Source organism: Elephas maximus, chromosome 1, assembly GCF_024166365.1.
Source record: "Elephas maximus indicus isolate mEleMax1 chromosome 1, mEleMax1 primary haplotype, whole genome shotgun sequence".
NCBI lineage: Eukaryota > Metazoa > Chordata > Mammalia > Proboscidea > Elephantidae > Elephas > Elephas maximus.
The window spans coordinates 184,129,577-184,157,389 of record NC_064819.1 but is presented as its reverse complement, the minus strand read 5'-3'; the positions used below and the strand labels follow the sequence as shown (position 1 = coordinate 184,157,389).

Sequence of the window (27,813 nt, the reverse complement as noted above, 5' to 3'; positions counted from 1 at the left end):
AAAATGAATTGCCCACTCAAATATTTACTAGGGTACTGAGTGTCTAATTTAGGGAGAATTGCCATATTTGTAATATCTAGCACTCCTATTCAAGCATGAGGTACATCTTTTTCTTTTAAACCTGTATTTTTTTTTCAAGCAGGTCCTATGCTTCTCAAACTATGATTGCTCTTAAATATTCTGCATTTTTCACTGATTCCTGTCATTTAATATTTACTGTACTTTCCTACCTTTCTAAGCTTCCACAAAGACAGTTAAGCTCTACAGAAAAGGAACTGAGTGACCACTTTATCAAGTCTCCTAAGGACATTACTTAGCTACTACCAATCTAGATGTACAGACAAGTTCATTCCTTATACACAACAGGTGCCTTAGGGCATTAGGGCTTCATTCTCCCTGGGCATCTTGGTTGAGAAGAGCTACTTTTCTCCCTTTACTTCCAGTCACAACAGATGACCTAAACTCCTACCTCAGAGAGAAATCTGAAACCACCAAACAGAAGTTTTCTCCCACAAAATCTACAAATTGACATGCACCTGAACTTAACCTTTCTTCTTTCCAGTTTTAATGAAAGAATTGCCCCTTCTCTCTAGGGTCACTTCCTCCACCTACAAGCTGAAGCTTTATGTTTCCTGCTTGCTCAGTGACTTTGTATTCTCAACTTCCCCCTCTCTTTCATATCTCCAGTCTCTACTATTTATTGGTTCTGTTTCAAAAACATTTTAACATCAGTCTAATTGTCCTTCAAAATTAAATTTCACATTTTCCACCAGCTGTTATCCTGAACTTCATTAAATTTTCTTTACTGAATGCCAGTCCCCACTCATGTTACAAACCAACCCAGCCCCAACCCTTCACTGAAAATGCCCTCCCCAAAGTAATTAATTATCTCCAGTTAAATATTTCCATAAGAACCCCTAGTGGCCCAGTGGTTAAGCCTGTCACTATTAACCAAAAGGTTAGCAGTTCAAACCCACTAGCCACTCTGCTGCTAGTCAACTTCAATAAAGATTATAGCCTTGGAAACCCTATGGGGCAGTGCGGCTCTGTCCTATAGGGTCACTATGATTGGGAATTGACTCGATGGCAATTTTTTTTTTTAAAAACTATTTCCATAGGTTTCCCTGTCATTATCTTGATAACCTCTCAGCATTATTCAATAGTAGTGACCATTTCCTTTATAGGAAGCATTCTCTTCCGTTGGCTTCTGTGACACCACATTCTCCCCCTTTTCTTCTTACCTCTTTGGGTTGTTCACAGTTACATTACTGATCCTCTTTCTCTTCCTCACTCTTTCTTCCAATTCATTTTTCTCCCTAAGCATTTTTATTCATTGATGTTGTTGTTGCTAGGTGGTATCAAGTTGGTTCCAACCTACAGTGACCCTGTGTACAATGGAATGAAACACTGCCCAGTCCTATGCCAACCTCACAATCCTTGCTATGTTTGAGCCCATTGTTGTGGCCACTGTGTCAATCCATCTCATTAAGAGTCTTCTCTTTTTTGCTGGCTCTCTACTTTGCCAAGCATGATGTCCTTCTCCAAAGACTGGGCATTCCTGATAACATGTCCAAAGTAAGAGAGACAAAGTCCCTCTCTTCTAAGGAACATTCTGGCTGTAGGTCTTCCAAGGCAGATTTGTGAATTCTTCTGGCACTCCATGGTATATTCAATATTCTTTGCCAACATTATAATTCAAAGGCATCAATTGTTCTTCGGCCTTCCTTATTCATTGTCCAGCTTTCTCATGCATATGAGACATCTGAAAATACAATGGCTTGGATCAGGCACACATTAGTCCTCAAAGCGACTTCTTTGCTTTTTAACAGTTTAAGAGGTCTTTTGCAGCAGATTAGTCCAATGCAATATGTCGTTTGATTTCTTGACTGCTGCTTCCATGGGCATTGACTGTGGATCCAAGTAAAATGAAATCTTTGAATACTTCATTCTTTCCTTGGTTTATCAGGATGCTGCTTATTGGTCCAGTTTTGAGGATTTCTGTTTTCTTTATGTTGAGGTGCAATCCATACTGAAGGCTGTAGTCTTTGATCTCCATCAGTAAGTGCTTCAAGTCCTCTTCACTTTCAGCAAGCAAGGTTGTGTCATCTGCATATCACAGGTTATTAATGAGTTTTCCTCCAATCCTGATGTCTCGTTCTTCTACATATAGTCCTCCTTCTCAAGTTATCTGTTCAGCATACAGGCTGAATAAATATGGTGAAAGAATACAACCCTGACACACATCTTTCCTGATTTTAAACCCCAGAGTACTCCCTTGTTCTGTTGGAACAGCTGCCTCTTGGTCCATGTACAGATTCCCCATGAGTACAATTAAATGTTGTCGAACTCTCATTCTTCACAATGTTATTCATAATTTGTTAGGATGCCTTTGCATGGTCAATAAGACACAGATAGACATCTTTCTGTATTCTCTACTTTCAGCCAGGATTCATCTGGCATCAGCACTGATATCCCTGGTTCCACGTCTCTTCTGAATCTGGCTTGAATTTCTGGCAGTTCCCTGTCGATGTACTGCTGCAACCGTTTTTGAATTATCTTCAGCAAAATTTTACTTGTCTGTGATATTGATATTTTTTATAATTTCTGCATTTGGTTGGATCACCTTTCTTTGGAATGGGCACAAACATGGATTTTTTTTCCATTGGTTGGCCAGGTAGCTGTCTTCCAAATTTCTTGGCATACACGAGTGAAAACCTCCAGCACTGCATCTGTTTGCTGAAACATCTCAATTGGCATTCCATCAGTTCCTGGAGCCTTGTTTTTCACCAATGTCTTCTGTGCAGCTTGGACTTCTTTCTTCAGTACCATTCATTCTTGATCATATGCTACCTCCTGAAATGATTGAACATCAACTATTTTTTTTTTGCTACTGTGACTGTGTATTCCCTCCATCTTCTTTTGATGCTTCCCGTGTCATACAATATTTTGTCCATTGAATCCTTCAACACTGCAACTCGATGTTTGAATTTTTTCTTCAGTTCTTTCAGCTTGAGAAATGCAGAGCATGTTCTTCCCTTTTGGTCTCCTAACTCCAGGTCTTTGCATTTTACATTATAATACTTTACTTTGTCTTCTCAGGCCATCCTTTGAAATCTTCTGTTCAGCTTTTTACTTCATCATTTCTCCCATTCGCTTTAGTTACTCTACATTTTAAAAGCAAGTTTCAGAGTCTCTTCTAACATCCATTTTGGTCTTTTCTTTTTTGTCTTTTTAATAACCTTTTACTTTCTTCATGTATGATGTCCTTGATGTCATCCCACAACTAGTCTGGTCTTTGGTCATTAGTGTTCAATGCATCAAATCTATTCTTGAGATGATTTCCAAACTCAAGGTCATGTTTTGGGTCTTGTGGATTTGTTTTAATTTTCTTCAGCTTCAACTTGAACTTGCATATGAGCAATTGATGGTCTGTTCCACAGTCAGCCCCTGGCCTTGTTCTGACTGATGATATTGAGCTTCTTCATCAACTCTTTCCACAGACATATTCATTTTGATTCTTGTGTATTCCTTTTGGTAAAGTCCATGTGTATAGTTGCTGTTTATGTTGTTGAAAAATTATTTCCAATGAACAGATCATTGGTCTTGCCAAATTCTATCATGCAATCTCTGGCGTCTTTTGTATCTTCAAGGCCATATTTTCCAACTACTGATCCTTCTTTGTTTCCATCTTTTGCATTCCAATCACCAATAGTTATCGATGCATCTTGATTGCATGTTTGATAAATTTCAGACTGCAGAAATTGGTAAAAATCTTCACTTTCTTTATCTTTGGCATTAGTGGTTGGTGTGTGATTTGAATAATAGTTGTAATAGCTGATCTTCCTCACAGGTGTGTGGATATTATACTACCACAGACAGCATTGTACTTCAGGATAGATTTCGAAATGTTCTTTTTAACAATGAATGTGATGCCATTCCTCTTCAATTTGTTATTCACAGCAAAATTGACCATATGATTATCTGACTGAAAATGTTCAATACCTGTCGCCTTCAGCTCACTAATTCCTAAGAACCGAGCTGCTAACCAAAAAAAGCTCCTGTTTGAATGCCTTTCTATTTCATTTTGACAGTTTCCAGTTTTCCTAGATTTGTACTTCAGACATTCTATGTTTCAATTTATTAATGGATGTTTGCAGGTGTTTCTTCTCATTTTGAATAGTGCCACATCAGCATATGAAGATCTTGAAAGCTTTACTCCATCCACATCATTAAGGTCTACTCTACTTTGAGCAGGCAGCTCTTACCTAGTGGTATTTTGAGTGCCTCCCAACCTCAGGGACTCATCTTCTGGCATATATCAGACAATATTCCACTACTATTCATAAAGTTTTCACTAGCCAAGCTTTTTAGAAGTAAACTTTCAGCTCCCTCCTTCATAGTCTGTCTTAGTCTGCAAACTCCTCTGAAACCTGTCCATCACAGGTCCTTTTGCTGGTATTTGAAATACTGGTGGCGTAGCTTCCAGGATCACAGCAACATGAAAGACACTTCTGTGTGACAAACTGACAGGCGAGTGGTGGGTTGCTCTGGATCCTGTATCTGTTTTGTCATTATCTGACCTCCAGTTTTGGAACTTGAGCCAGTGGCCTTCCACACTGTCTGCTGATCTTCAGATTTGTCAGCCTCCGCAGCCTCTAAGCCAGTGGCCTGCCGTCTGACCTGCTGATCTTGGGTTCGTCAGCCCCTGCAGCCCCTGTGAGTCAGGAAAAGCCCCCAGCCTAACACCTAACCCATGGATTTGGGGCTTGCCAGCCTCTACAACTGCATGAGCCATTTCCTTGAGATAAATCTCTCTATATCTATGTATATACCCTTCACAGGTTTTGTTTCTCTGAGAACCCAGCCTAAGACATTTGGGCTTTTACTCATTACCATTGTTTTAGTCACCATCAAACTATATCTCTATTTAAGTCCTCTGTTCCAGTTACATCGAATCTACTCTGGACACTTCACAAACACATCAAATGTGACAGGTCCCAAAGAGAACCCATTGTCTTTCTACCTGCTCCTCCTCCAAGGTTTCCTATGCCAGTTATGGCAAATCATATCAGTTAGTTTTTTAAGTCAGTCCTGGATGTTGACTCTACTTTGAAGATACAGCTAGAAAAGTTACTTGTCTTCATCCACAGAGCTATTATACTAGACAGGATCTTCTCATACCCAGACTAAACAATCCACTGGATCTACTAGCTTCTTTTCTTATACCCTTTTAACTGATTCTCCATTTGAGTTTTACAAAGCACAAGTCTGATCACACCATTCTCCTACCATGGCTACTCATTCCAGAATCCTTAACCTAATAAGACTGTGGACGATCCAGTCATGCCTACTGCGCAGCTCTATTCTCCACCTCATTCTATGTTAAGCTATCCTAAACTTCTTTTATATTTTTCTACAAAATTATGTTTCTCTTGTTTGCTTTCACATATGCCAGTGGGGAGCGGTTTTACCCCCCATGTGACAGTTGGCAATGTTAGAAACATTTTCGGTTATCACAACCAGTGGGAAAGGCAGTGCTACTGGAATCTAGTGGGTAGAGGCTACGGATACTACAATGCTCCTAAACATCCTACAATGCACAGGACATCACCCACAATACAGAATTATCTGACCCAAAATATCAATAGTGGTGAGGCTGAGAAAGACTGACCTATGCTGTCCCCTCTGTCTGGACTAATCCTCTCTTCCCCTACTCCACTCCTCTGCCAAACTCCCACTTATCTGCAATTCTTACTTTAAATGTCACTTTCTATGGGAAATGCTCCTAACCCAATAAACAAGGTTAATTTCCATGATACCCTTTATAATTACTTGTTCAAGATATGTTTTCCTATAAAGCTCTGTGAGGGCACAGCCGTACCTATCCACTCACTATTGTGTCCCCCAGTACCTGTATATATCTCTTGATTAATATCTTGACCTTGGGTTTAAGAAAAATAGAACTTTACTTTGAATTTTCAAAAAACCAAATACATCTCTAGACCTCAGTTTCCTTAACTGTAAATTAGCAATGTTAACACCTACTTTCCCTACCTCACTGTTATCAATGTTCCAATGACCTGAAGTACATGTAGAGTGACCAACCATCCTGGTTTGCACTGACAGTCTCATGTCCTAGGAAACTCCAGTTCTGAGCAAACAGAGACAGTTGGTCACCCTAAATATGAAAAAATAAATATTAAAGTTTGTTATACAAATATTTTATCATTAAAAAAAAAGTATTTAGAGTAGAGCTGAGCCTTTATAAAGCCCTTAATTGTGTTAATTTCTATTACGATAATAAAGATGATGATGATGATGATGATGATGGTATTCTCTCATTGCTTCAGGTATCTTTGGAAAATCTGTAAGTTATATAATTTAACTCAAAATATTTTATTTTCACTTTACAAGTAAAATTTACACCTGAATTTGTTGTATACTCTTCTCATGAGAAACAAGTAGACTTAAGAAGCATTTTTTCTTTTATTCTATAAAAGAGGTTTGTCACATGCATGATACTTCAGCTGTTGGTTCACTCGTACCAACAGCTTCATCAAACTGATAGAAAGAATACCTGAGAGAAATTACTTGAATTCTCTATTGACATAAACTTTAGTCAACCGAAATGCTATTTCTGAGTCAATATTTTTGCAGTTTCACAATTGTTTATCTAATAAAGAGCTATTATTTCATTGATAAGAAGAGCAATCTGGTGGACTTTATTATATAATTAGCCATTAACTGTATTAAAAGCACTGGTGGAAAGAAACTGGTCATTTCAGAGGGTTGGGGGTTTTATATTATTTCAGACGTTGGAGGGTTGGATAATATGCTTGCATCATTTCACCAAACTAATGGAGCTACAATTTATCTCAGGTACAGATTTACCACACAACACACTGTTATGTGCCCTTAGCTTGATGGCACCTCTTTTTAATGATTAGTTCACTTTAGGATAATGAAGGCCTTATCATGTGTCTAATTAGCCATGCAGTCTCTAATGGGAGCCTAACTCATTTAGATAAAGTCAGTTTACTGATCTGTTCTCGACTAAGGTGCTAGGGGCAGGGGTCACTATGAAGATATCATTAAAGATTATATATGTTCAAAAAGTGGTAAAATAGACCATAGCATTTGGGCTTTGGGCTTCTTGGTAACTATTAAAGGTTTTGTTAAAATGGCTATATTCCAAATAGCAACGATTTCTATATCTTTAAGTAAGCTTGGGAACTTCTTAGCTCAATCATAGTCTTTTTTGCAATCTCCTAAGTATTTAATATTCCACCCACCCACTGCCGTCGAGTTGATTCCGGATAATTGGAAAATTATCACTCATCGGCTAATTGGAAGTTGTGCAGTAGGTCCATGTAAAGAATCAATATTTACCATCGAATCTAACTTAGCTGTATCTAAAGTTCTCACTCATTCCAGGTACTCCTAGCAAATAACACTTATTTCTAAATTTGTCAAAGAGGATGGTTAAGAGTGATTGTTTAGCTTATAAGACACATTAAAGCAAATGTAAAATAGAGATGGAAATAATTCTTACCTCATTCTTCAGCTTGCTTCCAGAAAACCTTAAAAATCATTACATTTTCCATTAGTTCAAAAAAAGATTACAGTTATAGCATTCAAAGAAGTGCAGAGGACCTAAAAAAAGTAGTGACTGCATACTGTGATTAGTGAAATAAATCTTGATAAATATGTTCGGTTTTTCAAAGGGACTCAAGCATCTTTCTCAACTTACTCGAAAAATGTTCTTTAGAGGAAAGTAAAATGGGAGATATTTTAGGAAGTTAAGTAAGAATTGAAGCAGGCAAAGAACACTTGATATTAAACATTTGTCTACTATATTCCCGAAAGAAATTTTGTTTAGCTTACTAAATAATAGTAATTTTCTAAAATTCATAAAAATAATGTGATAATGAGATCATGACAGAGCCATATTCATAATATTTTTTTTAACTCTCCGTAACAGTTTTGCATGACATACTGCTCCATATTCAATTCTTAACCCTATTTTGAATGCAGCAGGATTTTGTTTAAAATGATAATATCAATGCATAGAATTTAGGTTATTTTTTTTTTTTTTCCTGTGTAGGGCTCAGAAACATTCACCTATATTACTCCATGTCTTAACACACCCTCCATATGAGATTTATATTACTCCGTATATTAACACACCCTCCATTATGAGACAGCCTTCACTCTGTCCTTTACTGATAAGCTCATGGATCACAACAGGGTTAAGTCGTTGAAGTCCAAGCTCAGGCAGCAGCAGACCTGGGCTCCAGCTTAGTCTGAGCCTGTCGCATTAATCTGGCTTCTCAGACATCAACGTATGCTTATCCTTTACAGTGGGCAGTGGCTTCCTCTCCTTGTAGTATCTGAGCTCATTTTAGTGCAGTTCAGATAACAAGTTATCTTTTCCCCAAGATAGCTTTTTTTTTTTTTTAATTTTTGAGAGCTAAAATCAGTTCTTGGTAAATTATACAAATCTCAGATACGGATTTAGTTATTTAGAGTTCCAGTATTTTAAAAATATATATAAATATATGTATAGTATATTATCATTTATTTTATTGGGTGTCATCTTATTTGTCCATAACCTCTTCCCAATATTTCATACCAACTTAGAGCAATGTGTTCTTTATACTCGTCTGTGCTTTTCCTTTCACAGACACTTAGACAGGCCAATAAATTTACGTGACTAAGGTGAGCTGATAGTCAAAGCGTATGTGATTAGAGATGATTACAATGAATTTTTTATCTTTGTAAACTTCTGGTCAAGTACATAGATCTTTAAAACAGTTTTTCTCTGAGGAAAAAAATGAGGCTTTTATATTTTTTACTTTTGTTTTATTGAATCTAGCCTGAAAATGGACACAGACTTATGAGTAAATACTAATTTAAAAGCAATTCTGCTTCCCCGATTTCCACTTTTCATCTCTCTGGGACACCTAGTTTACCATTAATTTCTCATAAATGATTGCAAGTCATCTAAATTACTCATTAATCTGGAGCATATAATTGTAAGTGTTCGTACACAGTCGAAATTAAAGTCTGACAATTAAAAGAAAACATTTCAAAAAGCAAAATTAATAAGTAAATTTATTCAATAGATATCATGCATATTTAAAGAAATGCAGAGAAACTGTCTTGATCATGATGGAACTCTACCTTGTCAGGCCTTTTCCAGAATACACGGAGTGGTAATATGCACTGCTCTCTTTGATGCCAATCCCATAATAATGATACCTATAGCAAGGACAGGAACCAGATCTGTGTTACTAAGGGGTATATTTGAAGAAGAAAAGAGACTAATGTATATTTGAAGTAAACCACAAGTACAAACTGTAATCTCTTCCTTATCTTCCTTTCCTAATTTTTTCAAATAGCATATAAACATGCTGAATCCCTTCTCTGACCATCACTAATCTTATTTATGGTCATATTTCTGGCTCTAGTCTCAAGAAAGATAAAAGAGCCATCTACCTGTAATCCCCTGGACCCTAAAGAGTTGTTGTTGTTTGCCTTCAAATCGATTCTGACTCATAGTTATCCTATAGGACAGAGTAGAACTTACACATAGGGGTTCCTAGGCTGCAGTCTTTACAGGAGCAGATCACCAGGTCTTTTCTCCCACAGGCCACTGGTGAGGTCAAGCCACTGACCTTTCACTTAGCAGCCAGGTGCTTAACCATTGTACCACCAGGGCTCCAGCTTAAAATATTCGGCTCCACACACACACACAAAAAGCAAATATAGGCACTGGCTCTTACAATGTCTATTTGCAAACTGCTTGGTTCAACTTGAATTTAGTCAACTGAACAAGAAAATGTTATGGTCTCCTTTATAGTATATTCTATTGGATGGAGGAAGAATATGGCATTATGTGTGAGGAAAACACTGATGTCATGCATAGGAATAGGTATGAAGCATGTAACCTTTTAAGAGATATGTTTCTTAGGAGGTATGAGAAGCCCAAGTTACTGACATTTTCACGTTAAACTTTTTGGAACAATGGAAAAAACAATGTATTCGTGTCATGAATAAACAGAAATATGACACATGGAAAGTAAGTGTTATAAATAATTTGCTATAAATGTACCAATGATCATGAGCCACAAGACAAACGTAACATCTCATCAATTCTCAAATTCTGGCTTATTCTCCTAAACCGCAGACTCCTAACATATTGAACACCCAAATACAAACGCTGCAAATGTACAAAAGCTAGTCAAATAGTGGGTGTTTGGAGAGCGGAGCCAAAGCCTGCTAACATCTGCTTTCAGTGGTCAGTCCCCACTCTCCCACCCACCGTAATCATACCACTACCTACCTACCCTTTAATTTACACTCATCTAAGATCCTCAGTGGTTAAGAGCTTGGCTGTTAACCAAAAAGGTTGGCAGTTCAAATCTATCAACAGCTCCTTGGAAACTCTGTGGGGTAGTTCTACTCTGTCCTATGACTATGAGTCGGAATCAACTTGGCAGCAACAGTTTATTTGTTTGTTTTTTAAGAAGGGAATGAAATAAAAGTTACTGATGGAGTTTCCAGTCTAGCTATATTTTAAATTTTCATTTCTAAGCATCACAGGGCTGTTGGAGCAAGCCTGGGGCTGTTTGGACAGGGAATTCCAGGGCCCCACAGGCCTGGAACTGGGAAGTGGTCTAAAAGGAAGATGTGGGCTTTGGGTGGACGCATTCACTCAGGTTATGATCTCCTTGCCTCACAGAGAGGTTAGCAGCTGGGACAGAACCCTCTAAGTACAAGGCCCAGACACTGGCTCTCTTCTGCCAGGTTCTAAGCGCAATAATGTGGCAGAGAAGTGCCTCTAATGACCCTAAGACATTCAAGATGGAGAGGGATATATTTGATATACACATATTTTTAAATATTAAAAAAATACCTATCATAACAAGGAACGTTTTCAGAAAGAGTCCTTACATGTGAGAAACAGTAATGGGGCTGATCAAGATAAATGAAGATGTTTTATGATTGTGGCAGACTGGGAACAAGTTTTCATATACTCAACTTTGGTAGAAAGATAACAATAGTCTATTAACCTGAACAGATGAGCCTCATAACTGCTCCATTTTTATACCCATTGACCCATTGCCATCGAGTTGATTCTGGCTCATAGCGACCCTATAGGACAGAGTAAAAGTGCCGCCATAGGGTTTCCAAGGAGCACCTGGTGGATTCAAACTGCTGACTTCTTGGTTAGCAGCTGTAGCACTTAACCACTACACCAGGGCTTCCTCCATTTTTATATTACAGAAAAAAAATCCTGTGGTAAATGAGGAAGAAGAACCTCTAAGATGTAGAGAAACAAAATAAGAAATGAAGGAAATATAAAACCTATGGAAACTCCAAAATATTGAACTGATTTATGTCTCTAATTACAAAGTAAAAGAGGAAAGCTTATTTAAGCCATAAAGATCTTATCAAAAACAGCTATAGTAAAGAAATAGATAAGGAAAATACCTAAAAACCATGAAAAAAATTAGCAGCTTTAGATGATATTCAAACAAGTATATTAGAAGAATTAGTTAATGAACCTTAGAGTCTGAAATAATTATTAATATTCCCTTTATTAGCTTTTAGAACTAAGATACCAAAGGAATTTTTTTTATTAGCAGAAGTAAAACAAGTGATGTTTGAGAATAGGAGGGATGTATTGCAATAAAAAGATATTGCAATTTAATGTCCTTTTGTAAAGTTTTTTGTTTGTTCTATAGATTTTATAGTTTATGTAACGGCATTTTAGCCATTTGCTGAATCAATATATGTTCCGTATTGCTTTAAAAGTTGATAATCATTTATAATAACTTTTCTTGTTTCTCATCCCGAATCCTTTTTTTAATATTTAAATAATATGGTATACATGGTAAAGTGATTTGCCATTCAGACTGAGAAGATGCTACATTGCCTTGACAGGTGGTAGACAAAAATCATGAAGTAGATCAAAAAGAAGACCATGAACCCAACAAATATTAACTAGGGTGTATGCTATGTCTTAAGCACTCTGCTAGGTGTCAATACAATGATGAACAAAACAGACATGGAAAATCAAGTCAAGAACATGTGTTCTGAATTCCACCCTACTTTATGGTCTCATGAACCAAAAAAGGCCACCTACTAATAATAAAGCAGCAACCACATTAAATGTGTATCCAGCGCTGATACACTTTTACTTCTAGTTTTAAAACCACCTAATGATAACATTTTTAAATGCACCATTCTTTAGGACTCAGGAAATAATGGTTAATGTGGATTGGCTAATTTTTTTTTTTTTTAATATGTACTTCTCATGGCTTTTAAAGAGGCTATTTTTTATTACACAATTCATTTGTTCCTTATTTTTATAAAATGACTGTTGTTTTGCCCTCTCCCTCTAAATCATTGGAACCCTGGTAGCACAGTGGTTAAGCATTCAGCTGCTAACCAAAAGGTTTCCAGTTCAAATCCACCAGCAGCTCATTGGAAACCCTATGGGCAGTTCTTCTCTGTCCTATAGGGTTGTTATGAGTCGGAACTGACTCAACGGCAATGGGTTTGGTTTTTTTTTTGTTTATTTTTAAATCATTAGGGTAGAATATCTTTTAAAATAAAAGTATTTAGTGCCTTTACCTACATTCAAACTCTTATATCTACATTCAGCAATGTATGTGTTTCATTCATAGGTCAAATGTAAATGACACTGTCAACCCAGAAACACACTGACACTCAAGGAAAGTGACCAGGGCAGCTACATTAGGCACTACAAATCAGAAATACCATTGGCAATATCTCTTAATACAGATATGTCAGTGTAGTTGAGCATATTCTATCAATTCAGTCTTACAAACCAATCCTAACCTATAGGGAACCAGTGGAAGGGCATCCTCTCTTTTGTTTTTTCAAATATCTATTCAGTGCTTACTCTGTACTAAGTGCTAAGGATTCAGAGAGAGGTAGGAGAGGGTCTCTGCCTTCGAGGAGTTGACTGTCTTGTGGGAGAGGAAAGCATGCAGAGAAAAAATTGCAATACTAAATTAATATGTGCTTTTTTTTTTATAATTGAAGCAGGTAATAACAGATAGAAATAGTTACATTCATTGAGCACCTATTATATGCCAAGAACTTTATTTTTATATGATCTCAAATTTCTACAGCAGCCTACAAGTTTCATCTCTGCTTCAATCAAAGCAGAGGGTCAAAGAGGTCATGTGATTTGCCAAAGACCACCCAGCTAGTAAATGGCAGAGGTAAGATTCAAACCCAGACCTGCAAGCTCTGCAGAGCACTCTTTATTTCAACAGACCATGTTGCCTCCATACTCAAGATGCAAATATGTACATATATATTTATGTGTATATATATGCAATGTTATTTCTCAATTTTTTACAATTAGGAACCCTCAAGTGAAATACAGTTAAAATACGTTTGCACTCACGCACATACACTCTCTCTTCTAGTTCAGCATGAATCACAGTAAGCATTAACAATTGACATAAATCATTAAGATGTACTACGCCACTGATCTGGACGTTTCATATCTGACATTCCTCCCTCTAGACTATGTGCTTTCTATAACTGGAAATCCATAAGCATGAAAAAATGAATGAACAACATGAAAAGAAGTTAAAAATAACAATGTGCCCTAAAAAAAACTTTATAAACAAGAAGTTGTCAATTAAGGGCATGCACGTAGTCTTCATAAACATATCAACCCAATTTTAAATCTGGTAGATGATAAAGTATCTCTTGCTTAACATGATGCAAAGAAATCTACTACAAGCACTGTATCACCTTATCTATTACTATTAGGATTACTCACTCTCCGTAAATAACTTGGGCTTTCTCACCCGGGTGCTTGTTTATCTTGTTGAACTCTCCATTGAGAATGCCCTTGTTCTTTCATGTCCTAATTTCTTACCCACCTCTCAAAGCATAGCTTTAATGCATGACGTTCTGCCTGGTCTCTCCAGGAAAACTAATCTCTCTGTCCCTTCACTTCTCTCTTGGTCATTTACCTCTGTAGTTTTATCCCTTGTATCATTGGAATGTGTGGACCTAGCTTGCCTCCCCTACTAAACTATAAGATTTGGAGGAACGGGATTTTATCTTTTTCTTCATTGTATTCCCCCTTAAAATTACTGTAAAGAAAAAGTCCTCAAGCTTTTATTGGAGGATTCAATGTGTTCTTCTGCTAGGAATTCAGAAACTGATAAAAATCCTCTTAAAGCCAAATATTTTCAGTGACCACCACAGGCTGTAAATAAAAGATTAGAAAAAAAAATTTTTTGTTGCAGTTGAATCCATTCTGACTCATAGCGACCCTATAGGACAGAGTAGAACTGCCCCATACGGTTTCCAAGGAGTGGCTGGTGGGCTCAAACTGCAGATCTTTTGGTTACAAAATTCCATGTACATAAAAACAATGCATATAAAGGGCATGAAGTCAGTGTATTTAGGCAGAAAGACTGTTCCTAGGAATACAAATTTAATGATTTGTGATGACGACTGTACTAAGTTAGCACATTTCATATCCAGTTTCTCCTAAAACCAATGAAATCATCTTTCCCCTTAATCCTTCTGTTAGTCTTACTAGATACATGTTATCATCTGAGTGATGAATTAGTGTCTTTGAGAACAGAGAAGAGTTAATAAATGAGCAGCTCTCTGCCTTCCTGGCAGCTAAAGACACACCTCATAAAACTGGGGAGAGTGATTTCATGCAACATACACATTTATTTTTCATCTGACTTGGAATATTTCGTTGTATTTTTTATTGCTAATATATTTCCCTACTGTAAGTCTTGCTAGGAAATATTTTCCAAAAATATTATGTTATAATAAGGACAAATGCTGGTACATGTTAAATAAAAAGTAAGGTTTGCCTTATGTGGGATGGCCAATTGTTTAACTCATATACCATTACCTAATGCCTACCTCGTAGGTTAATCTGAATAAAGATTCCCAAACACATCACAGTTCTTTCTTCCTATTTGATTAGTCACCCATTTTTATTAAATAAGATGTATGATAAATGCTCAAAAATCCTGGGTGTTAGTAGCTAATTTCTCTAAGATATTATTTGCCTCATGATAGTAGCCTTTGCGATTACCTAACACAACTGTGTTTATTCATTAGCATCGACAGTCCTGAGCCTATGTCAAGTGACAGATATCATTTATGATTTTGGAACAAAGTGGAATAATTAATGTGTGTCAACATTTTAAAGTGAATATGTTATAAAATACGAGACTTTTAATAGGACAAATGAAATTATTGCTGCTCTTTTTTACAACTAAAATATTTACCTTGTGTCTAATACTTTTCTTCATTTGCTGACCAATTTATACCTGCACCTATATTTCTTCTTTTCCATTTCAGGCACCATACAGAATTCCTGAAACATATGTTCCACTGAGCTAGTAGCCCTGATGTTAGTTTACACTACACGAATGATAACTGATAAGGAAATGATGGGATTAAGCTGCTCAGGGACTTGCAATAACTTGCTATGATAAGAGCAGCTGCCATATCAGTTTTATTAACCCACTAAATCACTACTAATAAATAAGATAATAGCTTTTGTCCATCATGTTTAAAAACTAAGATTTAACTGATCAAAGTCTACAAGAAATTAAAATGTAACTTCAAATCAGTCTTCCATGTACATGAACTCTACTAGGTGGGCTGAATTGTGTTCTCTCTTATTCTGCTGAGCTATTCTGAGCATGAACGGGATACAGGCTTTTTTTCTCACTATTGTATCCCTAGGATCTCACCAGCACCTGGACACTCAGTAAAATGCTTGTTAAATAAATGACAATTAACAGTGACTGTTTTTTAATAGCAGCTACCCTACCTTGCAGTTCCTGGCATCTTAGACACTGTTTAGCACCATACTTTGTACATCAATATAAATCTGAATGGGTTGATTATACTTAACATCATCTGTAACCATGAAATATGTAAGATTTACTTTTTATTAGATATACTGTTTTACTATTAAATGTTTCATTTTTATTTACTCAAAACCTAAATTTAAAAAATATTATGCAGAAAAAAATTTAAATGTATATTTTGGCATTGGTGCTAAATTAAAGGGGGGAAAAAGAAGAAACACAAAAGCAAAGCCAGTTTTTAGCTTGGTTATGAGAATGTACGAAGTCTGCCATTGGGACTGTTGGTTTTTTTGGCAGGAAGGAGAAGGTAAAAGTGAGAGAAGGGATGGGGAGCTGAGCTGTCAATGCCACCTGCAAACTGAATGTACCCAAAACACACTTAGGTTAGGCCCTCTAGGGTGAGGTGTTCTGACCCAACATGGTAACCTTCAGAGACTTTCATCTGTAACCATCAGCGGCAGTGGCTTCCTATGTGAAACACTGGGCTAGCCACTGGAAACAAATTATTTCATTTTTAATTGTTTTTAGTTTTGACAGTGGATGATATCTGGTCCTAGGTGGTGGGTCTAACCATTTAGATTTTTATGCTTTTAGTACGTCTGTTTGTTTTAAATATTTTATCTCTTCCTTTCGGATGAATACACTTTTTGGCTCATTTTATTTAGTTAAATTTTTTTCACTTTCCACTTTTTAACAAGGAAAAGAATTGACGCCTGCACAAGGTGAATGCTGTGAGGATTGATCATTACAATGCCCGGATGGATCAGAGCTTAGGGAAACAGAACTTGATAACACACACAGAATCCATTCATAACCTTTAGACCCAAATGACCATATCTTTGTCCTATAGATCACTGTTTTCCAATCTTCTGGATTTCGTACATGAACAAGTAAAATTTGGAGCATGCTATTGGAAACACTGGTGGTGTAGTGGTTAAGAGCTACAGCTGCTAACCAAAAGGTTGGCAGTTCAAATCCACCAGGCACTCCTTGGAAACTCTATGGGGCAGTTCTACTCTGTCCTACAGGGTTGCTATGAGTTGGAATCACTCTGCGGCAATGGGTTTTTTTTTTTTTTTTTAATTCTTCCATGAGCCCCAAGGCATCTAACAATAGTTTTAGAAAGAGTGGTGCAATCTTGTGCCCAGAATATGGAAGAACTTTTTGAGTCAATCATAATCTAAAAGGAAATTCTATCTGAGAGCCCCAACTGAAATGATTGGACGTGTAATAACTATTCTATGAGAATTTTGCAAAAATTGAGAACTCATTCTTTAACCTTCATCTGAACAGTTATAGAATACTAATATATCTTAATATACCATCCAATGAAGTTAAAATACATTAATACAAATTCATTTTTTTTTTAAACAATTCAGTAAATACTTAGCAACAGTATGTTTAGGGTACTGTACTAAATACTCCAAGGGCAATAAAACAAGTTTTGCAAAATTACTAGTAAAATTGGGAGAAGTTGTGAATTCCTGATTCTCCAAGATATGTTGCTTCTTCATTTATTATTTGTCTCATTTAATTGTTCCTTTTTTATTTCTACATACATAAAAGTACATTTCATAAAATATAAATTTTTGAAAATATTAAACAGCCAGTATAAATGATCATTATACAGATGATACACCAACATAGAGAAATGGTTAGGAGAAAAATTGAAAAGACAGAAAGCACAATTGTGTTTGTGTTGCAAATTTACTTTTACATAAAATATAAGTATCTTTAAATAAATATAAAATAATTAAAAATATGCTTGAGGGTTGAGAAATGGTATTAGCTTTTTGAAGAAAAATATGATATAGTAATAATTTTAAAAATTGTTTAATCAGTTCAATCTAAAACGTGTACCTCAAAAATATTTTTCAATTAAATAATTATTTTGTTGATATGACTGATACCAGGAAGAATTAGGTTTTACTAGCTCATAACGTACAAGCTTTACAGCCAGATAAATCTTGATGTGTTGAATGATTAAGTTCATATTATTAAGGTAGTGAAGTTGAAAACATATTCATCTCTCCATTCATTCTCATGTTTTATCTCACTTAATTCTCACAATAATCCTGTGAGATAGGTATTACATATCCACTTTACTGATGTGAAGCTGGGTGATTCGTCCAGTGTCATAGGGCTTTATAGGGAAGTATGGAATTCAAGTTCAAATTTGTTCAGCTTCAAATCCCATGCTCTTAATCATGAAGCTATGATGCCTTTTGATATATTATCTTTCAAGATAAAAGCAGGAAAGCCACCTTGCTATTAATATTTACATCAAAATATTATCCATTATAAGAAACACAAATTCTATATCTTACTATATCCTACAACATACTTAGTTTACATATGGAGGATGTCTTTTCCCCCATAATATCAAAATACCAAAAATCTAATAGTCAAGTAATAAAAAGAAAATAGCATATCATTAAGGCAGAAAAAATTCAAAGAATTATTAATGTTTCACTTTTGGGCATATCTATGGCTCTTAGATATCAAATTGCCTGAAGTCACCACATGTTCTCACATAAGCCTGAACACTAGATCCTCAGTGTGTCACAATGGACAGGGTTAATGATTCATCTGTAATCCTAAAGGCTCCTTCAAGGATTAAATGACTTTCCCTGCAGTCTGCCCACCGCCCCTTTGTTGATCCTGTGAAGAGGATTTCCCTCCATTGCTTTGCCTCTTTTTCCACTATCTGTTTACCTCGAACCCTATCTGCTCTCTTCTCTACCTACACAATTCAGTGGGAATCAAACTCAGTAGAAATCAGTCAGTTAAGATGAGTCAATTTTGAAACAAAGCTGATTTGGAAGGCAAGGACTAATTTTGTCTTTTTCAATCTAGCATTTTATTTCTTCCTCCCTGGCCACAATTCTGTTAGCATCAAAATCAACTAAGTAAGTAGCGATTGATAATCTTATATATACCAGACAAGAGAAAGGACATGAAAATGCACAAGACAGCCTCTATCCTCAAAATGCTTATTATCTCTAGGGGGCAGGAGATAAGTTAATTTCACATTAAGACAGGTACCAACAAACTACTATGAGGGTACAAAGAAAGAGCCTACAATAAATCAAGAGACTAGGAAAAGACTTAAAAGAAGAGGAATTTCATAAAACATTCTTGTCAAATGGCTAAGATTTCAATGTTATATAGGAGGGAGACAGACAGAGCAAAAGAATGACAGTTGAGAATGAAACAAAGGGTCCTGGGGGAATAATTTGGCAAGAGCATATGCTACATGCTGATTAATGAGGAGGAGTAAATGATAAGATAGGAAATGGATTGGGACTAAATCATAAGGAAAAAAAATTTTTTTTTTTTTTTTAAATCATAGTGACCTTGAATGTCAAGGTGAGAAAAGTTTGTCTTTAATTACTAGAAATTATGAGCCAGTGAAAGTAACTAAGCAGGAGCGAGATATGATTGAATCTGAACCTTAGAAGATCAACTTGGAAAACTTCCGTAGAATGGAATGAAAAGAAAGTCAAGGCTAGGTTATGAAGATAGGAATGAGAAGAGATACATTCAACAGAATTCAAAAAGTAGGACCTATTTATTGGCAAGGAACTAGAGTTGTGCTATCCAGGAGGGTAGCTACTACCCACTCGTAGGTACTGGACACTTGAAACGTGGTTAATCTGAATTGAGATGTGCTATAAATGTAAAATGTACACTGGATCTCAAAAACTTAGTATGAAAAAAGAATGTAAAATATCTCATTAATAATTTATATATTGGTTACATGGTAAAATAATATTTTAGATATGCTTGGTTAAATAAAACATAGTATTAAAATTAATTTCACCTGTTTCTTTTTACTTCCTTAATATAGCTACTAAGGAGCCCTGTTGGTGCAGTGGTTAAAAAGTTCGGCTGCTAAGAAGTCAGCAGTTTGAACCCACCAGCTGCTCTGCAGGAAAAAGATATGGCAGCCTGCTTCAGTAAAGGTTTCAGCCTTGGGAAACCTATGGGGCAGTTCTACTTTGTCCTATTGGGTCACTATGAGTCAGAATCGACCCAACAGCAGAAAAATTCTGATTTAAACATGTGGCTGCATTATATTTCAATTGGACAGTGCTGGACTAGATATCAGGGCAGAAGGAGACAGTGAAAAAACTAGCAAAGGAACTAGAAGAGGGAAGAGAACCTGGACAGTGCTGGGACAGAGAAGCCATAGGGGAAATTTTATTCATTTAATTACTTTAAGAGGGTATTATCAACAGGTTCAAATGCTAGACAGGTGCCAAGGAAGAGGAACAGTAAAAATGAGCTATAGTAGTTTTGCTCAGGTAAAGAAATGGACCAGGAAAGAGCAAAGTGGTCAGTGGTCGGGGGATTGAGCAAATAGCTACTTTTTCAAGTGGGTTTGAGGTTTTTTTGTTTTTTGTTTTTTTTTTGATATAGAAGAGTATGCTTGTAGGCAGAGGGAAAAGAGGAACTGAAGAGGCAGTGGACAGGGGAAATAATTGATGGACAAGAACCTATAAACTGGGCATTGTACAGAGATTGCCACAAAAGAGAAACTAAAGATAGCAAGAGAGAATATATGATAGTTTATGCTTATATTTACATTGACAGGACCAAAGATAAAAGGTCATTTTCTTTAACGGAAAAGAAGGTAATATTAAGAAATTATTACCTAGGAAAGGAAACTACAGCAAGAACCTGAACTGTGCTAAGGCACTTCCTTTCAACTCATAGCTCTTCAACTCCATGGCTTTGGCCCAGCTCCTTAGGAATATTGTGGATTCTGTTTTGTCACTTAATTAGCCATATATATTTTCCTTTCATGATGATGGTGACTTTGGTAGTGGCTTTATGATTATAAAAACGATTTATTTAGGGTATTTCAGCAGAAAAAATAATGTTTTATGATTATGATTTTTCTGTATAAATTTTGCTTTCTCATCATTGCTCTAAAATCCACTTTTCTTTTTTGTTCTTACAGTTGGTAGAAGTCTGGCTCATCGAGAAGATAATACCTGGTTTTATCCAACTGATCTTTTACTGATAAAGTCAATGCGTGTTTTACATTTGTGTCAATTCTCATGTGTAAGGACAGATTTGATTATGTGTTCATCAATGGGTCTTACTTTGAATGGCCTCTTGTTCCAAGTCGTCTTGTAGTTAGGAGGGGAAATTTCTGGCGAATTGTCTAAAAAGAAAGTCAATTACTTCAGTTTTTGAAAAAGATGTCATTCTATTGCAATCCACTCATAATCAATACTTCAGGAAAGTGAAGGTTGAACTGCCGGCAAACATTTAGTCTGGAAAAAGTAATATCATGTACATATTGACAGGTGATGCCTCAGCGGAGGCAAGGAAGTCCTTTTTTGATTGGTATGTTCTATTACCCTTGTCTCAATTTCCAGGGCAGATAGTAATACTATGTGCATTGCTTGATTTTGCTACCAAAGCAGTTATTACATTATTTGTGCACTTAGTGAGAAGATTTGAGCTTCTTTTTAATAATACCATCCAGAGATTCATCCACAATCCTTTCCTAGCCCTTTCTCTGCTTTACTGGATCTCCACAATAATGATATAAATTTTTTTCTTTGGTATTATCCCTTCTGTAATTTTTTTAAAAATTAGGATCTGATTAAAGGACAAAAATGTCTTCTATATAAAACAGGAGTTTTATATTCAGACCTGGGGAGATCTATACATGAACTTCAAAGGAGTTCATGGAAAACCTAATGTACGTGTTAATTTCCTGGAGACTGGCTCTATCTACAATTTTTATTAGAGTCTCAGGGTATCTCTTGACCCCCTCAATTAAGAATTACAACCATAAGATGTTCTCATAAAATGATAATGCTAATATGGGCATTAGAAGCTCGACTTCCTTAATTTCAACCTCCTCATTTTATAGAGTGAGTGAACTGAGTTTCAAAGAGGTTAAGTGCTTCTCAAAAGGGCTCACAACATATTAGTAACAGTCTAGGCTAGAACCTAGATTGCTTGACTGCCATGAACCATATTATACTGCCTCCCATAGACAGTCAGATTTTCTTAGTTATTTAATTAAAGAAAAAAAAAATTGAAATCTGGACCATAGCATTCATTATCTTCTGGACAATGAGTCCCTCTACAGGTTAGAATTTGGATTTCAGTCTACATGAGATGCAGTATTTGAGACCCAAGCTTCTACAGTTTTTCTAGGCTGTCCCTAGGATGTCCTCAGACAACAGAATATTGACCAGAATCTCACATGAACAAGACTTCTCCAGGAAATTTATATTCTTTTCTGATTCTCAAATGAAATCAATATGTACAAGTATAGTATAGTCAATTCTATAGATTTACATCCTAACCATACAGGTTGGGTATAATGGAGTGTTTTTCAATAGGAGAAATTTAATCAATCCCATTACAAAATCTTGGAAGTTTGAGGTGTAAGGATACTTAGAGTGAAATGGAGAATTAAGAGAATTCTTTAAATAATAGACTAAAAATTGATCGAAAATCTCATACACTCATACACTTAGACTAGCTAAATAAAGGTAATCGCTAATTGCATTAACAAGGTACATTGCCTCCACTTAATTTGCTTCCTAACACGAGGCCATACTATGCCTTTTAATGCATCTCTCTTTGAAGGGACATGCCACTACTCAAGTGAGGTTTGCTTTAAGATCATGTTAAATCTTCTGATAGCTGGGTTTGTAATATTCAAAATCTAGGTATAAACATTTAGCAGCTCCAAGCACAGCTCTTAAGAGATTTCATTTATTCTTGAGAAACAAATATTTTAATATTATGTAAGAGAACATGAATGGATGGGTCTGTTTCTATACTGTTTGCCTCACATGACTTTGGTTATAAGATGGCATAACCACTATGTGTCATTTACCTTTCCAAAAGTGGCCGCACAGGCTGGCTCCAATTTCTCTTTCCTGCAGAAATCTAAATAATGTGCATAAAGGATGCACCGTGGTAAGCAAACTCCTTCACATACAATATAATTCTCTTCAAGCCTAAGAAAAAAGGCAAAAAATTAAGTCTAACCTTTTCTTTGTTTCTCCTTCCCTTTCTCCTTTCATATTGATTTAATGCCCATTTTGAATCCAGACTCTATACAAATGAGTTCATGAATAAACTTCCTCTATTCTGGATATTACTACAAATTGGATCACAAGCATTAATATTAGAAGCACAAGAACTCACAATGAATTTCTACTAAAGCAAAAACCAAAACTAAACTAGTTACTATTGAGTTGATCCCAACTCAGAGAACCCATGTTGTACTGTTGAACTTCATTCCATAGGGTTTTCAAGGCTGTGACCTTTTAGAAGCAGAATGGTGGGCTTTTCTTTCGAGGTGCCTCTGGGTGAGTTCAAACTGCTGACCTTTAGGTTAGCAGTCAAGTGCTTAACTGTTTGCACCACCCAGGACCACCTGAATTTCAATTAGTGAAGTTAAAATATTGTGGCTCACATAAAATCACTTCTGCCTGGTCAGCATCCCAAATATTAGGGCTTACTTCTGTGTAAGTCCTCACTCTTCATCATGGTTTGCTCTGTAATACAGAACCGTGAATGATGAAATTAAAGATGATAGTGTTTTTTTAGTGTTTCTAAAGAACTCAATATCGTCAACACAAAAGGGCTGCCAGGCTTCAGACTATCAACTGCCTACACTCTCTTTCATTCACAAACAAGTACTGAGCCCCAAGTAGTTAGGAAAGGTATTGATGTATTTATTTTCAACAAAAAACCCATTGCTGTTGAGTCGATCCCCCACAGGCTTTCCAAGGAGCGGCTGGTGGATTCAAACTGCCAACCTTTTGGTTAGCAGCCCAATGCTTAACTACTGTCCTACTGACGTTCCATTATTTTCAAAATACATATGGTAAACTCATTTTGGTCTGCTTCTATCCCTTCACATTTTTACTGTGATCAATACTATAATTATCTAAGACATCTTGCATATTTGAAACATACATGTAATGCTTCATAGATACCTCCAAACATGACGTATATATCTTCAACTCTGTTATGAATATCAAAGAATTTGAACATTTAAAGATAACTCCATTTAATCTAGATGTCTGCAACTGCAATTAAATGCACTTTATATAAATGCAATAAATATATATTGACGTATTACAAGTACCTGAACAGCAATCAACCTAGAAATCAGAACTCCTAGATTCTATTCCCCGCTTTTCTAATAATTCAGTAGTTAATTTGGGATAAAACTTACTTATAGCTTATGTATAGTAAAATCAAAATGAATAAAATACAGAAACAATGACATATAGAGTACACATTCATTAAAATTGGGTGGAACCCACAAGAATTCTGATTTAACATGTTTCCAATGTGCATGAGATAAAAGCTGAAGAAAATGTTCTCTGAGCAGGTAAAGCATTAGAAACCAGTACCATCTAGTATTTTAAAACATAAAATCAGTTTGCATACATGAAACTAAACCTATAACTGATACTGAAAATTAGGGTTAATCAATCAGATTTTTCATTCTGATTTTCATTTCTAACTTTTAACATCCCAGAGATAATCTATTACCTCAAGGGATTTAAGAAAATTCTCAAAATACAAATAATTCACTTTATGTTTTTTTTAATGTTAAACACATATTTTTAAGAGTGTAGAAAATTCAAACAAAACTGACAGAATTGTATAGTTTCAAAAAGCATAAAAATCACTAAAAACTGTGAACTACTTAAAACTTATATTTTAATGGCACACACATAACACCCACTTTTCACTTGGCTTTTCTGGTATTGTAGTAGGCACTGTCTTTACCTTCAAAATACTGAGTAATCCTAGACATAGGTAGAACTTTAATGTTGGGTATGGCAGTTTTTCTTTAATCTTAATGTATGCATATTTATAAAATAAACACTCAAGATTGTTTCCACTCACTCAGTTTGAACTGAAAAAATGGAAGTGATCATTTTGAAACACCTTTGTAATATATCTGAAATCAAAACACTTTTATCCCATTATCCTATAGAGAGTTGTGTCCTAAATATTTCAGATAGTTAGTTAATTTACTGCTGTCATGTATTTTTAACTAGTAAGCATGTTACCAACTTCAACAGATAAGCTATAGCTATAGAGGAATAGTTTATAGTTCAAATATTTGAAAGAGTTGAATTATAAAATCATAAAAATTTAGATTATGTAAATTATAATTCAATGTTTAAATACATAAAAATAAAATTTACTAGTTTTTTGGATACTACTTTTTATTTCTATTGTATTTTCTAAGATTTAGATCATATTTTACATACAAGCAGATTATAACTAAGTAAATAACGCTTTTTATTGATTTGTTTACTATTTGGAATTTAGGAGGACATTTATACTCCTGTTTCTTCACACATTGAGGGAAGCTTAATGTTATTTTTTTAAGTCCTTGTTACTTTTAGATCAATCCTTTAAAACGTTCTCTATATGTACAGAGCCTATTGATAAATTCTTGGTTTTCAAGAATTTGCCACAAAATCCAATTTGTGATATTTACTATTAAAAAAAAAACATATATGACATGTGCTACAAAACAGTTGAACATTTATCTAGTTAATAGTGATATCTTACATGATTTCTCTATGTCTTCTAATTCAAATATATTTCATCTTATGGCCAATACACTATTTTTAATTTGCCCTCTTATAATAAAGGCAATGTTAAAGTTAAGATCAACCCTCCTTTAGAGTTATTTTAAAAACCATGTTCTATAAACACACAAGCTGCCAAATATCAAACATACAAGGACCAAATGATTACATGTTAAGCAAAAAAGTGATGATAAAAACATTCATTATTGCTTATATTTGAAGAAATCGTGGCTTCAGTCACTAATGAACAAAGTAACACGTTTATTTACAGTGCATATCATTTTTGACCAATACCAGAATCTGTCTGTATACCAAATATTCAGTGAAAAAAAATGTGTATAATTTCCAAAAAAGTTTGAGGGAGAAGCGAATTAGGAAAAGCAACTGAGAGACAGTGGCTTTTAAAGCTCAGCAGGTGCTTAAATGTATCCCCGTAGCCTTCCGCGGGGAGAGTCTTACCACTGCAGCGTGAGCTGAGTCTGCTTCTTTTTATCCTTCATAATCTGAGTAATGGTTTTCTTCTGAGAGAGGTGTTGATCGGCTTCGTTGGGTTTGCTGTCGTGACTGTCCGCATCCTCTTCTTCAGAGGAAAAGTTACCATTGCTTAAATGCATTTCTGTTTGCAAGTTAAAAGGATGATAAAGAAAAGCAGAATATAAAATCAGTTAAGTAAACTTTAATATACCTTTGGGTAAAAAAAAAAAAGTGTTTTTTGAGTTTGGGTCAAACAGGGTGGCCAAGGGATGTGGAAACAGCTCTGCGAAATCCCCTAAATTTCACAGCTTCTAGTTGACATTTTCCCAGGGAAACACAAAGCTCTGGACATTCTACATATATGTGTGTGTTTGAGGTGTGTTTATTTTTCTTACTGGACGCTCTTCTTAGGGTATATTCCTGTCTCGATCACATCCCCGGAGGGAGCGGAGCACTCACCTGATTTAACTCCTACCAGCAACTCTGGATCTTCCTCTTTCTCCTCGCCGCCCAGCGGGCCCCCAGGCTGCGCCCCAGCCGTCAGGTACACCCTTTGCTCCGGGTAGGCGAGCAAGCCCTTGCTCAGTAGCTGCACACAACACTCCTGGATCTCAGGGGAAACTTGGGGCGAAGGCTGCGTCTGCAGGAAAGAACATTCCAGCTCCGGGACCTTGGCCATCCTTCTGGCCGCCAGAGACCTCCGCACCCGCCGCTGGGCCGGCTCCCCGGGAGCCGGGAGCCCCGAGCCCCGGGTGGGGCGGGGCGGGGCGGGGCTGGGGACCTGTTGCAGCCGGGGCGAGGGAGGAGGCTGGAGGCTCCCGAGCCGGGGGCGTCGCGCAGGTACGCCGAGTGCAGCTACGACTCAGAACGGCCCGGGGCCGAGGTGGGCCGAGAAGGGACCAACTGCCTCTCTCCACCAGCCCACTGTCCCGGCAGATGCTCAACTCAGAACTCACTTCCTCACCTGCGCCCCAGTCACGCCCCGAGCAATGGAGCCCCATATCCCACACCCCTTTCCTCTCCTTCCTCTTTCTCTCATCTTGCGCTGGGACCGAGGACACTTTTCACATCCAAGGTCCTTGTTTCCCAGACAACTCCACTCTCCTTTCGGGGAAGGACAGATGCACCTGTCCCCATCTCTACTCTTGAGACAGAAATGACGCATTCGGCTGGCAAACTTGGCACCGTGAGCCTCCGGGGAAGCGGGCGTTGAGCCCCCAGACTACCGCTCACATTTTGAGCAGCATGGACAGGTTTATTTTATTCCCAAAATAAGCCTAAGGTCTGGTTGGACCTCTTCCCAGTGGCTTGAGGACAGACCCCATTGCATCACACACCTGCAAGACTGCCCTAGTCGCAGGCACAGGGTACAGTTTCCTGGTACACATGGACCTTGCAGTCCTTGGGCGTCTGGCCCTGGGCTTGGAGGAAAACTTGCACTGGCTCCCATTTACAGTGTTCTCTGATTAAAACGTGTAGTGCAACGGACGTTTGTTGAAATGAAATCTCAATGAATTTCCAAGCCATAATGGCAAGAGTCATGTGATAACTTGTGGTCTCTAAGGGAGAGCAGTGGACAGACTTGGAGTTGGTGTTGACTAACTGCTACAAAATCTCTTCCTTTCATCCTTTGTTCCTTTGTCAAATATGCCCTGTGCTTACTATATGCACAGTGGCTTTCCAGGAAAAGCAAAAACCCTGCTTTTGTTCACACTGCCTCACTACAACCACGTTGTCATTCTCTATTGGGAGAAATCACTCTTGAATTTAATATTAAGTTAGATTACACTGAAACTTAATCTGGGAAAACCAAATGCGACCCA

The 27,813-nt window shown here is 36.7% G+C and overlaps 1 protein-coding gene across 1 annotated transcript in view; it reads right to left on the bottom strand.

Annotated features, from left to right (window-relative positions):
* The window catches only part of RFX6 (regulatory factor X6), a 58,352-nt gene extending 31,683 nt beyond the window's left edge, over nt 1-26,669 (bottom strand). The window contains exons 1-6 of the mRNA XM_049875558.1: nt 26,450-26,669; nt 25,976-26,132; nt 22,783-22,906; nt 21,020-21,081; nt 9,184-9,261; nt 7,553-7,580 (exon numbers count right to left, since the gene is read on the bottom strand). Coding sequence (XP_049731515.1) covers nt 7,553-7,580; nt 9,184-9,261; nt 21,020-21,081; nt 22,783-22,906; nt 25,976-26,132; nt 26,450-26,669 — 669 coding nt within the window. The remainder of the gene's footprint in view (nt 1-7,552; nt 7,581-9,183; nt 9,262-21,019; nt 21,082-22,782; nt 22,907-25,975; nt 26,133-26,449) is intronic.
* Between the last annotated feature and the right edge of the window lie 1,144 nt (nt 26,670-27,813).